The sequence below is a fragment of the Gymnoscopelus braueri genome (assembly GCF_963280865.1).
Source record: "Gymnoscopelus braueri genome assembly, chromosome: 19".
Classification (NCBI taxonomy): Eukaryota; Metazoa; Chordata; class Actinopteri; order Myctophiformes; family Myctophidae; genus Gymnoscopelus; species Gymnoscopelus braueri.
The window spans coordinates 48,323,399-48,338,394 of record NC_137621.1 but is presented as its reverse complement, the minus strand read 5'-3'; the positions used below and the strand labels follow the sequence as shown (position 1 = coordinate 48,338,394).

Here is a 14,996-nt window from a genome sequence, read left to right as displayed (position 1 = left end):
TGGAGTACTTCCTCCACCACTATAAGTGGTATTTAGTGGGGTGTTCTCGACATGTTTTCAGCGTCCATTTATTTGGCTGAGCTCTCATCCAACTGGCACACACACACACACACACGCAACTACAGCACGTCCACAAGCCCTTGAGCTGTAATGACTTTCAGTGAGCACTTAATAGTCGTACATCTCCTGCCAGACACTGACTTTCATATCGTTGCTGTCGGGCAGAAACCTCTTATCTCCATGTTACGTTTTTGTGTTTTTTCGTAGATCAACGCCCTACTTGATCAAACTACAGCGTCACACAAAAGCATCACAGGTAGCAGATCTACAAGCTCGAAACGCGGCACGAAGTGTCGCGTTTTGCGCTTGTGGATCTGCTACGGATGTCGGGGCAGAAACCTTGTTCAAAACCATAACTTTTCAGGAAATTAAAAAAAAGAACCTTAGTCACAAGCTGTTGTTAATCTTCTTTTTTGCTTCAATATTCATAAAACCCACAGGCAGACTTAACCACTTTCAGTGTCACTTAAAAAGTTTCAAAAATAGCGACAATCGCAGGTCAACAAGCTCGCGGCGCGTTATGAGCTTCTAGAGCGGCTGTTTTTGCTACTTTTGTGTGACACTGTAGTATGATGAAGTAGGGCATTTAATTTACGGAAATATGAAATATGGAGATTACAAGCTTCTGCGCAACAGTGACGGTAATGTTCTACACTGAGCGGTGCTGAAGCGAAAGGCAGCGAGGCGTTCACTTCACAATTGAAGCCTTTGTTGGAAGTGACATGACAGCGTTTTGATGACAGCCTTTGATTGCAACGGTTGCGTCGGCTCGCGATCGCATCCACTCGAACGAGAATCACGCAGAGAGGCCTGTCACGATTATTACATAATAGCCCGAGTGCAATTATGCGAGCTAATCACAGTTATTGTTAGAGTCGTTTCCATTCGTCTGTATAGAAAAAAACGTCTGGATGAAATGAACGGAAATGTAATTTTTTCCATCATTATGTCTGTCTTTGTCCACGTTAAATACCTGAGGCTGATTCTGCAAATGCCTTCTAAATCAGTAGTTTTCAAACTTTTTCGTGCCAAGGACCCCCAAAATGATACGTATTTGGCCGCTGGCCCCCATCTGAAAATGTTTTGTGCCAGGGACCCCCAGAGGAGAAGATTTTAGTTAAAAAAAAATATTCAAACACTTTCAAGGTTTTTGAAAACCAGCTGTTCTAAACCACTGTTCTAAGAGTTTTCTGAAAAACGTATGCTGCTATATACTGTATATGGCTAAAATCTAAAATAACACGGCTGCTCTCCCGGTTTTAATGGGTTAACCACTTTCAACCCAATCTGGGAACTCATTAGTTTTTGCCTCTGGGGGCACCACCTACTTTTTTGTGTAGAGACAGGAACTCGGTTTGGCTCCTCCCCTTTCTTAGTCCACTTCCTCCCGGGTGCTTCTGTGTTTATTCCAACTGACAACAACACTACATGTTTAGGGCAGAGCTGCTGACAGATTTCTTTCAACCTGATGTCCCTGATGTTTTAGACAGTTAGGGAAAATAAATGTTGAAAAAAAATCCACACATTTTCAGAACTGTTCTCAAAATAGCAAAAATAGCAGATACATGCTCACAACTTTGTGAAAAATGTGGAAACTATATGATTAAGTACATGGCCCAGGCCTGCCAACCCTCCTGGATCCTGCAGGAGTCTCCTTGACCACATCTCCTGGAGGACTCCTGGATTGTGGATTTCTCCTTGATTTGGTATCAAACTCCCAAAATTCACCAGAACACAGGAAATTACATCTACTATGTTAAAAAAATTCTGGTGGAGGACCGACGCAATTTGCTTGTAGATCGGCTATTTCCACTATTATTATTGTCTCCGAAAGGCATGGCCGAGACGATGTTTTGCATCCTGTCCGTGTGTCCGTCTGTCTGCGAGCATCTTGTCTCCGGCACTCTTGGCCCGGTCGTTGCAAAACTGTGCACAGGATTGGTTAGTTTTGAAAATCATGAACGCAGCATTCGATTTCCGTGAAATTGTCCATATACATTCCGACTAGGCCAAGGAAGAGATGCCACTTGAAAAATGTCAAATCAGCCTCATGGTGGCGCTATAACAGACCAATTTGCGTTTATTCCTATAACTGCACTGATCTGCGTGAAACTTTGCACGCACACTTCCTAGTCTATAGGCCAAGGAAAAACCTTCTCCCTGCATTTTTCACATCTGCCTTTTATAGCGCCACCAGGAGGCTGACTTTTGTAAAACATTTGTTATGCTATTACTCCTTCAGAGTCTGTCCAAAAATCACACAAATCGGTACACAGTATCTCTATAGTCATGTGATCACGACGGATGTGTCCGATATTTCATATTCCATCCAAGTTTGCAGGATAGGTCCGTATTGAACAAAATGCCTCAACTCATGAACGCAGCATGCAATTTCCGTGACATTTTGCCCACTAGGCCGAGGAAGAAATGCCACCCTTTTCACATTGGCCTGTTATAGCGCCACCAGCAGGTCTAATTTAGCAAAACACATTTTTGGAACAAAATGCCTCAAATTATGAATGCAGTGTCCGATTGCCGTGAAAGGCCTAAGAAGAAATGGCACCCTTTTCACATTGGCCTATTATAGCGCCACCAGGAGGCCACAATAACCTACCTGACCTGGCGGAGACCTGTGCTCCGAGGAGCACTTTTTCTAGTTATTTTTCTTTTAAGTATATAGTTGTTAAATATGCAACTTATTTGTCTTATCTGCCCCATGAAACTTTTGTTTACGAAGCCTAATGATTGCATAAATGTCATTTTTATTCATAATGTTCCAATGTTCAAGGACTGAAATGCAATTAAATCGTTGATCACAATTATTTGAGCGACAATTTAATCGTCGAGTAAAATGTCATAATCGTGACAGCCCTATAGCGCTGGGAAGAATCTTTTCCATAGAAATGCATAGCCGATCTACAAGCTTGTAGATCGGCTATTTTTGGCAAAGAGGTACAGGTGTGGAGGGAAAAAAGAGCAGACCAAGTAAAACAAAAAAAGTTTAATTTGAAACACAATTTTATAGAATATAGAGGGGGTCCTCTCTCTTCATCTCTCTCTCATCTAGGGGGTCCTTGACCTGAAAAACATTGAAGACCCCTGAAATATAGTTATATTGAATATTCAAATATGTTTTGACACAGAATCAAATGTTTTATGGGTCATGATTCACCAGGAGCCTGGATGGCTCGGTTCCAGCCTTCAAATAATTAATATAAATATTTTCATAAATCTCTATATGGGACAAATGAATGGGTTTCCTATCTGTGGCACCACAAAATGGCCACCACTGCTATGCCCAATAGGCTCTATGCACAGCAGCCATATTGGAAAGAAATTGGGCGTCTTCTTACTTCCTTCACAGGTGTTACCAATAATACTAATGAAGGCTCTGTTCCATTCTGGTCAAATGCATGTTGGCTCACTGGAAACACCAGTGGGTCTCAAAGTGTGGTCCAGGGACCCTCATGGTTCCTTGAGGGGGTTCCACATGGCCCCTTACAGGTGTGTAACTCTGAGAGTGTACAAATACGGGTCCATTTGGTTCCATTTGTACACTCTCAGAGTTATGGGGTTGTTGAAATTAAAAGGTTTGAGAACCACTGTGCTACACTAAATGGAACAGAGCCTTCATTAGAATCATTGTTAACACCTGTGAAAGAAGTAAGGAAGAGGCCCAATTTCTTTCCAATATGGCTGCTGTGCATATAGGCTATTGAAGAATATTCCCAAACTGTCATGATGTTACAGTAGAGATTCCCCCTCACATCTCAATGGCCTTGGGGGGAGCTATAATCTAGCATTTAGCATTAATCTCTTTGGATTACAGACTGTATATATAGATGAGTGATGCAAAGTGGTTCAAATCGCTTGCAAATCTTTCCCCGTGCCAGAGCGCTATCATGTGCAGCCTACTGTGTGTTTACTGTACATTATATTTCCAACAAGACCAAGGGGATGACATCATAAATGTCGGGTGGAAACCTCATATGTCCAAAGCTGTTGCTTTTCACTTTCACTTAAAGGAGTAATTCACCCAAAAAAGGACTTATTTTCTATCAATTACACACCCCCATGAAGCCTTGAATTCATTGAAATGTGTTTAGTTTTTGTCGCATCAGCAGCAGAGTCTCTGACCAGAGACTGACCAAATTATTGGCTCAGGAATGTGCTTAAACAAAAACTCTCCATGAATTCAAGGCTTCGTGGGGTGTGTAATTGATAGAAATGTTTTTTGGTGAACTACTCCTTTACAAAAAAATCCAAAATAGAAAATAAAAATGCAGATCTACAAGCTCACAACGCGTCGCATCGCGGCGCGTTGCGAGTTTGTAGATCAGCTATTTTTGCTACTTTTGTTTGACACCGTAGTATGGCTAAGTAGGTGTAGGGCATTAATTTATGGGAACAAATAAACACATCTGAAACATGGAGATACAAGGTTTCCAGCTCACCGGCAACTATAAGCATGTGAGAGGATGATAATGGCATTACTATCCGTATGTAGGGGTCAGAGGTCAAGTATCACGTTTCACAGCAGTGATACTGAAGAGCGGCTTTTCTGCAGATATAACAGGATTAAATGCAGTGGACAAAGTACTCTACTCCAGTGACTTGAGTCAAAGTATATAGATAGTCTACTCCTGGTCGAACATAAGCTGTCAAATATAAGCCCTATATTCCCATTAATTCCTCATTGCTATATCGTTTTTAGTTACGTAACAGAGGTCTCCCCCGTCTCTCCAGCTCTTTAGTAATCAGGAAAAAAATTACATTCTAGGTCGGGATAACAATTTCATCCAATCAGGAGAGAGAATGCATGCAGGATTAATGTTTGTTAAAGAGCTGGAGAGATGGGGAGGGCCATGTTACTGAACAAACATTCTATACCATTGATTGCTATCAGAATATAGAGCTTTAAGCCTTTTTGTTTTAACGTTAGGGTAAGTGATTTTCTTTGGTTAAAATAAGTGTTAAATAGCTCTATATTCTGATAGTAATTATTGCTATAGTATAGAGTGTTTGTTCAGTAACAGGAGTCTCCATGTCTCTCCAGCTCTTTATTAAACAGAAAATGCATGTTCAGGTCGGGATACCAATTTTATCCAATCAGGATAGAGAGGAAGGATACAGATTAAACAAGTGCAATTGGAAGTGGTGACACAAAGAAATGAGCAGACACAATTGGAACTGGAACACTATGAAAATTAAGATTTCTTTGGCTATTAAAAAATAGCAGATCTACAAGCTCATAGCGTGGCACTCGGTGCCGCGCTATGAGCTTGTAGATCTGCTATTTTTGAAAAATCGTGAAAACATTTTTTTTAATTTTTTTTCAAAAAACTGTTAGGATTTAGAAAACATTTTAAAGAATCGCCTCAGGTCTTAATGGGTTAAGCTGATAAATGGGTACTCTCAGTCTCTCCTGATTGGCTGAAATGTTGTCAGCTACAGGAACATTTATTTTCTCTGTTTATAAAAGACCTGGTGAGACAGGGACAGGAAACACTATAACAATGATTACTATCACAATATAGAGCTTTAACATTTTAACAAAAGCCTTTTTGTTTTAACCAAAAATATCACTTACCATACCTTTAACCACAAAAAATGAGTTTTAAAAAAGTATTTTTCTATATATTTTTTCTAGGTCCAGCTATCCCCGTTGGAGTGGATGTCCAGGTGGAGAGCTTGGACAGCATTTCTGAAGTGGATATGGTACGTCTCCCTCTCCATACCAAGTAAATGACCACTAAAGCTGTGGTTCTTGACAGTATATAAAGGTTCAGGGTGTCATCACTTGATTTGTCACACCTGTGCCAAACATTTCAGTCCTACAATTTAGTCTACTACAAAAACCAAAGGACACAAGTGTCCACTGAGACAGGAAATACCAAGACAAAATAATATTAGTATTTACAAACAGAAAAAACAAAACAATAGACAAAATGCAATACAATGCAGACATCAGGCAGTAGCCATCATAAAGCAAGAAGCAAATGGAATCTATTGTCATTTGAGTTTAGTTCAACACTCATGTCAAAATCCTCATTTAAACCGATCCAGTATAGCTCTCTCTGGCATAGCCTCCTGTCAACATCACCCCCTCTCTGAAGTGTAATTTGCCCTGGAACCTGCGGGTGGAGATGGAATGAGGGTTATTATTGAAATGACAGGCAGGGGTGGGCAACTTTGATGATGGAGAGGGCCACTATATTTCCACACTCACTACAGAGGGCCACATTGCATATACTATTGGGCAGACATGTCTTATCCCCGTATATTAACTGTTTTCGTAAATTAATGCCGTACTTCGCCATTATATCGACTATTTTTGCAAAAATAGCCGATTTTCCAAACGCGTCGCACTGCGACGCGTTTTGAGCTTGTAGATCTGCTATTTTTGCTATTTTTGAATTGGAATCCTGATTAGATTTTTTGCAATTTTTTAATTAGAATCCTGAAAAGTAACATTTTCATTTAATTTCAAATGAATTTAGTTATACTTATATTAACTTTATGAACTTAGATACAAATACATTGGACGTAAAAAATAATGATAATAATAATAATAATTAAAATTTTAACCCCTGGGGGTTCCCGGACCCCACTTTGTGAACTACTGCACTAAAGGGTAACATGCAGCAAGATAAAGCTAAAAAGCTATTGGTAGCGTGCCTACGAAGTTTGGAGCTGATCGATCCAGCTGTTTACGAGAATACAGCTGTGGACATCAGACACAATGACCGACCCTCTCATACTGTAGATCAGTGGTTTTCAAAGTGGGGTCGGGGGGGGGGGGGGGGGGTCAATATAGCGTCAACTTTATCCATATTTGATACTTTGGCTATTCAAAAATAGCAGATCTACAAGCTTGGGCATCCGCTATGTTTTAAATTTGTTTTGAATCATTTAAATTTTCGTAAATCTTCTCTTCTGGGTGTCCCTGGCACAAAACATTTTCAGATGGGAGTTCCGCGTCCAAAAATCACTTCGGGGGTCTTTGGCACTAAAAGGTTTGAGAACCACTGTTGTAGATACTAGCCTCCTGCAGAGTGAGTCACACCGTAAAAAAAACTATCTACAACTCAAGCTTGTCTGGATCACTTGAAAATCTTGAAAGCTTTCACGTCCCACGTACATCTTGGTGTGTCAGATGCGTGGGCCGCGTGCATTTTCAGAGTATGCACATTTTTATGATCAATCGATTGTGTTCCAGCTTGGATCAAAGGAACTGACGTAGTATACTTTAAAGGAGTAGTTCACCCAAATGTTTTATTTGTTTTTGTCGCATTTCTAAGCCAACAATTTGATGACCGGCGGAGTATCCGGTAGGAGACTCAAATGCAGGTCAATTGAGTCTCCTACCGAAGACTCCGCCGGTCATCAAATTATTGCGACAGAAACAAAACAAATCTCCATGAATTCAAGGCTTCATGGGGTGTGTAGTTGGTAGAAAATAAGTGGTTTTTTTGGGTGAACTACTCCTTTAACTCTTTATGAACTGTATCAAAATGAAAACCAATTTTCAAGGTTTTATAGCTGCATGGGTAGAGAGGCTGCCTGGGAAGCAGCCCCGGCAATGTGTTGAGGTGTCCCTGAGCTAGCTAGACACTTAACCCCCAACTGCTCCCCCCCGCGCTCCTCTCTGGGCAGCAATCAGCTTCCTCTGCGGGATCATATAGCTCTAATTAGGGCCCGAGCACTGCATCAGTGCGAAGCCCTATTGAAATGCAAGCGTTTCCTCCTCTAGCAAATGAATTGCGTTTTTGAGGGGCTGAACGTACTCAAAAAGTTGTGCAACTTTGCAAACACAAGTGGCGAAAGATTTCATATTTTATCGGTCTCAAAAAGGGGCGTGGCCTAATGGCTCAATAGCGCCCCCTACAAAATGTCTTAGTTGAAGCCCCACAATATGGTTTTGCCTACATATATAACAATTGGTACACACCTGTATCATATCCCGACTTACAAAAAGTCTCTTGGAGTCATGACCTAAACCCAACAGGAAGTCAGCCATTTTAATTTATTGTGGCGTTTCAATGCATGCCAAACAGGAAGTGAAAATAGCCGATATACAAGGTCAAGTTTTTTTTTTTTTTTACTTTTTACAGTAAGTATTGAACTGATTATTGTACATACTTGTGGGTGACCTCATTGGACTTGGTTCAGAGTCCTTGTCCCTCATTTGTGTTACTTAGCATCGCCCCATTTTCTGATTGGTAGATATTTAAAAATGCCCATATTTTGCCATAACTTTTGACCTGCTGTCGTAGCCAGTTGTGAGTACCCTCATTGGATTTGTTCTTTGTTGGTGTACTTAGCTCCGCCCCACTTCTGATTGGTCGATATTTGATAGTTCCTATTTTGTGCCATAACTTTTGAACAGTCGTACATTGAGTCGAGTCATGAGTCGCCTTAGAGTTACTTGGCTCTACTCCCTGTTGTGATTGGTCGATATTTGCCCCTAACGTGGACAGAGGTGGGAGGTCCCGGTCATCGCTGCTTGCGGCTTTAATTATTGGATTAGCATCATTAAAATCGTAGTGTTTCGTCAATTATCGGGGAACGGCTGACCTGTCCCATGTCCTTATTTCCTCATGCCTTCATACCACCGCAGGACTTCACCATGACGCTGTACCTCAGACACTACTGGAAGGACGAGCGTCTGTCCTTCACCAGCTCCACCAACAAGAGCATGACGTTCGACGGACGCCTGGTCAAGAAGATCTGGGTGCCCGACGTCTTCTTCGTCCACTCCAAGAGGAGCTTCATCCACGACACCACCACCGATAACATCATGATCCGCGTCTTCCCCGACGGACATGTCCTCTACAGTCTGAGGTGAGAAATCGTGATCCACAAGGATCATAATAGGTCATATGCACAGCAGCCATATAGACCCCTTATCAGACAACGTCACACTGATAAGAACCAGTATGCGTGCGCAGGCCGGCACCAAATGAACCCCACTGCTCATAAGATGCAATGTTAAAGTGGTCACTGCACTCACATGTAAAAATGCATCCCATCAAACTTTCAGATGCTGTTTTTCTCCCAGTGTGGAAGAAGAATTCTTAGGTCTTGAAATATATAATCCTTGGTTTCTGTTGTGTGTAAACAATAATAGCAATTCAAAGCAGTTGTCCACCAAACCCCACCTCCAGTGGCTGTCATAAGAACGGAGGGAGTGGTCTATGACCATGGCACCAGAACCTGCTTTGCTCGTGCAGCTGCAGCCCATCAAGCCTGATTTATGCTCCGTCCCGCGGCGGTGTCGCACGCAGAAAACGCGGCGAGAATAGCAGACCTCCAAGCTCACAACGGTCGCATCCGCGACGAGGTTGTGAGCTTGTATGTCAGCTATTCTCAGCGTGCAATACCGTTGCGCGATGAAGTATATGTCTCACTAGGGCGCGCCTCACCAGCCAACACACAAGAGGAGGTTGAATGAACTTAAACCAGTGCTCCCCAAAGCAGGTTTGGGGATCTGTTGGGAATTGATTACATGAAACAGTCATCTGTGCATCCAGTCTATAGACCAAATAATTGGTCTATAGGAAAGAAACTGGTCCTTACTTCCTTCACAGGTGTTACTGTACCAATGCTAATTAAGGCTCTGTTCCATTTAGTGGAGCACAGTGGTTCTCAAACTCTTCAATTTCAACGACCCCATAACTCTGAGAGGGTAAAAATGGAACCAAATGGACCCATACAGGTCCATTTGGTTCCATTTGTACACTCTCACAGTTACACACCCGTAAGGGGCCATTTTGAACCCCCCTTCAAGGAACCATGAGGGTCCCTGGACCACACTTTGAGACCCACTGGTGTGGCAGAGTGTTTCCAGTGAGCCAAAATGCAGAATATCAGCACGTGTGACCAGAATGGCACAGAGCTCTAACTAGTATCATTGGTAAGACCTGTGAAGGAAGTTAGCAAGAGGCCCATTTTTTTAATGGCTTCTGTGCATAGAGCCTATTGTCACTGTCCGGGGGGCAGAAAGCTTGTATCTCCTCCGTATTTCAACTTTGTATGTCTCATTCATTTAATGTCCTATTTTGTCGTATTACAGCTTCGTGCAGAATTCGCGGAAATCTACGAGCTTGTAGATCTGCTATTTTTTGCTCATTTCGGAAAAGATTTCTAAGTCGAAGTGAAAAGTTTTCCCAGCGTGTCTGCGGGTTCGATACAAATTTAACCAATGAAGCGTATTTACAGTAACAGTTATGGACATGCAAGGTTTCCACCCCCAACAGCGACGATATAGCGTTGTTGTCGGGCAGAAACCTTTTATCTCCATATTTTAACTTTTTGCGTTTTTTTCGTAAATTAATGCCTAACTTGATCATACATACTACAGCGTCACACAATAGTATCAAAAGTAGCAGATCTACAAGCTCGACGTTCTGCTACTTTTGCTATTTTTGAATTTGAGTCCTGAAAAGTATACCAGTTTTGGACATATGAGGTTTCCACCCGACAGAGACGATATCAGATCAGATCAGACTGATTCTAGAGGTGAAACGGGGGTTGCAGCAGGTAATCGGTTTCACACGAAGCTATGATGGAAAGCGGAACGATTTAACAGCAAATATTAAGTGACCTTCTCAGTAAAGTCAGAAACATAAGATAATATCTGGGGCAGACGTTATGACGGCAGGATTTATATAGACTGCCAAATGTGTGTATCAATTTCCATTATATTATATACTTTGTAAAATACACTCTAAATGCATTACTCAGCAACCTCTCACACCAAAGTGTTATTTCTAACTTAAGTGCAGCTGTTATTTTCTCCTATTTTGAGTCTTAGAGACTTGTGCCTGGCTCCGGTTAACAGCTGATTTCATACATGGATGTTCTTAAATTCAGGTCAAGGACCCCCAAAATGTATTTGGCCGCGGACCCCCGTCTCAAAATATATTTGTGCAAGGTTTGTGTTAAAATCCTTTGAAAATATTCCAAATATTAAAATTTTTTGCATTTAAAATAAATAAATAGCAGATCTACAAGCTCACAACGCGTCACAAAGCGACGCGTTGTGATCTTGTAGATCTGCTATTTTCAAATAGCCTATCGGGCTCAAGTGGTTAAACTGAGTTGAATGCTAAATGAAGTCATTTTGCTAGGAACGCCCTGGTACTCCCCCAAGGACCCCTGGGGGTCCCCGGACCCCACTTTGAGAACCAATGGAGTAGACAACTATAAGAAGTAGAGATGCACCGATTACATTTTTTCCCTCCCAATACCCATAACTTGTGTATCAGTCGAAAACAAAATAATCTAGGACAGTGGTTCTCAAAGTGGGGTCCAGGGACCCTTAGGGTTCCTTGAGGGGTCTTTAACTCTGAGAGTGGACACTTTCAGAGTTATGAAATGAAATAGTTTGAGAACCACAGATCTAGGAATACATAAAATTCCATTAATAATTGTTAAAGGGCAGCTACAAGTTAATATGATAATAATGTACATAGTACAGAAAGAGTATAAAACAGTAGTGCAACATCAACAAAATATTACAATATCATCATGTGATAAATGACGTGGTATCGGAATGGCACAGACTGGCATACTTGTCGATACCAGTGGTAGAAAAAGTACTCCGATATTTTACTTAAGTAAAAGTATCAATACTGAAATATAGAAATAACTAATAAGAAAAGGTCCGGAAGGTCCGAAAAGGTCCGGAATTCTAAATTTACTTGAGTAAAAGTACCAAAGTATTGGTATCAAAATGTACTTAAAGTACCAAAAGTAAAAGTAATAAAATGTTTGAAAATAGTAGATCTAAAAAAAATGCTCACAACACGTCGCAAAGTTGGAATGCAGTCATAGCCAATTGGAATAGGATGTAGAAAATCTGACTTCTACATCTAGACTATTTTTTTTATATATGGAGTTTATATATGGAGTGCAGTGCTATTACACATACTGCATGAAGTATTTGGAGTAGAGACTACAAATCTGGCTTCCAACACATTGGACCTTGGTTTTATAATACACAGCAAAAATCAGTGTCAATATAATAATAATAATAATAATACATTGTATTTGTATTGCACTTTTCATTCACAGGGAATCCCAGAGTGCTACATGGTTAAAACATATAATCAATCATTGAAGGAAAAAAACAGGGTTTAAAAATATGTTATCCTTTCCCACCTAATTTCAAACCAGTTCAGAGTCCATTGAAAATGTATTGCTTCAGAACCCTAAAAGTTGGTTCGGAACTGGAACCAAAAAATACATGTTTTTTGGCATATTCTACACCTGGGGGCAACTAGGTTCTTTAAACTGGTGGAAACGCAAACGGTTTCCGTGAAAGCACCAAGGTTCCACGGATCTAGAACGGAACCAATTCTAGAACCAAAGTTATTTTTGTGGGAAAAAAAAAACGTTTTCAACTCACAGAAGTCAAATGAACACTCTAGACTGTACGGCGTTCTTACACATCTGGCACATTTGTCCATTTCACAGGGAGGTTTGTTTTGCAAGCGGGGACCTTTGCCAATTCTGGGAACGCCAAACCGTTCCACTGCATTTTGCTTGTGCGCTAATGGCTGCAATCGGTCTTTCTGGAGCGGTTTGTTTGTTTGGAGCCGTCTCAGCATTGTGGCTAGACGTTGTGTTCTAATTAGAGGTAGTACATCGTCTCTTTCGGGTGGAAAACCTCATACTGTACGTCCAAAAACGGTTCATTTCAGGATTCAAATAAAAAGCATCAAAAGTAGCAGATCTACAAGCTCGAAACGCGTCTCTTCGCGCCGCGTTTCGAGCTTGTGGATCTGCTACTTTTGATGCTTTTGTGTGACGCTGTAGTATGATCAAGTAGGGCGTTAATTTACGGAAAAATACAACAAGTTAGAATATGGAGATAAGAGGTTTCTGCCCGCAGCAACGATATGATCATTGTCGTTGGCAAGACCTTTCTGACCAGTAGTATTGAGCCCTAGCAGGTTTCACCACACAAGGGAGTAATCAATCAGGTATACAAAAGACTACAAAAGACCAGTGGTGGACCTAATACTTGACCCCAGTAGTCAAATATTACTTCACTACAGGCAGTGGCGGCCTTTCCTATGTTTCACCCGTTTCAATTGAATTTTTTTATTTTTATTTTTTTAATATATTTTTTAAATATTTTTTGACTCGCATCCCAGTCCGGGGCCCGCCTCTGGCTGGCCGACGTCCAAGAATTTCATGCAAGAAGAGGATGTAGATCTGATTGAATCAGGGCTCAGCTCAAGTGAATCATGTGCAGTGAGTTGTTTTAGCTGTCTGTCCATGGTGGAAGTGCAGATAGCCTAATTAATTTAGTTCGAAATGCATCATTATGGATTGTGGAAGCAAACCAACTTCAGTCCACAAATTATTTTTTAATAAAAATTAAAAAAAACTTAAAAAATTAGCTCTTGAAACGGGCCCCCAGATCATTAAGGCCGCCCCTGACTACAGGTGAGAGTTGCTCGGTAAAATTTTTACCAAGTACTGGGGTACTTGGTTTCAAATGTCCCATTTCACAAATTCAAAATGTATAAAAAAATATTTTGAAAATAGCAGATCTGCAACTCACAATGCGTCGCATTGTGACGCATTGTGACGCAGTGTGAGCTTGTAGATCGGCTATTTTCAAATGGCCGTATATGTAGGGCTGAAGTGGTTACTGTATGTTTTGTGATGATAATCTAAATCTACAAAGTAACGAGAAACTGAAGCTGTCAAATAATTGTAGTGGAGTAAAAATATTTGCCTCTTGAGTAGTGGAGTAGAAGTAAAAGTATTGAACATTGGAAATAGTTACTTTCCACCACTGCGTTCATTGTAAAGCACTTTAGACAAAGGCTCTATATAAATGCACTATTTACATTTAGCTGCTTTCAAGTCAATAGCTGTAAGGATTCAAATAATGTTACAACCTCTCGCTTCGTTCAAATTGCTTTCTTTTTGTATCCAGTTTTATTACTTTTCCAACCTTGCTGTTGAATGTGTCCTTTTTCAACATGCTTTATCAGCTTTGCTACTCTTCCCACTCGTAATAATCAAATCCCCACAAACAACATCATTCGACAGCATTCGGAAAATGCACAATCTAAATGAATTATTGTCTCCGCCAGGCCGAAGGCATGGCGAGAGAGTATGTTTTACCCTCCGTCCGTCCGTGTGTCCGTGTGTCCGTCATGTCTGTGTGTTAGCAGCTAATCGCACCGTTGGCCCGGTCGCTCGGAAACTGTGCACACACACTCCCTGGATGCCAATTCAGAACCTCTGCCCCAATTTTTTCACATGGGCCTGTTATAGCGCCACCAGAAGGCCGATTTGTGCAAAACCCTTTTTTTTTACATTACTCCTACAGATTTTATCCAAACGTCATGCAAATCGGTACACAGTATCTCTATAGTCATGTGATCAACACGGATCTGTCCGATTTCCCATATTCCATCCTCATTGCCAATGTTGGCTTCCAAATTTTGCAGTATTGGTCCGTTTTGAACAAAAAGCCTCAAACTATGCACGCAGCTTGCGATTTCCGTGAAATTTCACACGCACATTCCCACTAGGCCGAGGAAGAAATGCCACCCTTTTCACATTGGCCTGTTATAGCGCCACCAGCAGGTCTAATTTAGCAAAACACATTTTTGGAACAAAATGCCTCAAATCACTGATTGCCGTGAAAGACCTAAGAATAAATGGCACCCTTTTCACAGTGGCTTATTATAGCGCCACCAGGAGGCCAGAATAACGTACCTGACCTGGCGGAGACCTGTGCTCCGAGGAGCACTTTTTCTAGTTAGTAACTGTTTTTTTTTCCTCTCCTTCTCCGCCTATAAGATAAGAGAAAAACAACCATAAAATAAAAGGCTGCTATAAACTTTGCCTCACAGGTGCTTTCACTCTAAATCCAGAAGTTAATCGGCAGTGACGACTGGGCCTCA

The 14,996-nt window shown here is 41.2% G+C and overlaps 1 protein-coding gene across 1 annotated transcript in view; it reads left to right on the top strand.

Moving 5' to 3' along the window:
- LOC308074829 (gamma-aminobutyric acid receptor subunit rho-2-like) overlaps positions 1-14,996 on the top strand; it is a gene marked incomplete at its 3' end in the record, with an annotated part of 125,203 nt that overhangs the window by 47,805 nt on the left and 62,402 nt on the right. The window contains exons 3-4 of the mRNA XM_080414328.1: positions 5,711-5,778; positions 8,681-8,904. Coding sequence (XP_080270454.1) covers positions 5,711-5,778; positions 8,681-8,904 — 292 coding nt within the window. The remainder of the gene's footprint in view (positions 1-5,710; positions 5,779-8,680; positions 8,905-14,996) is intronic.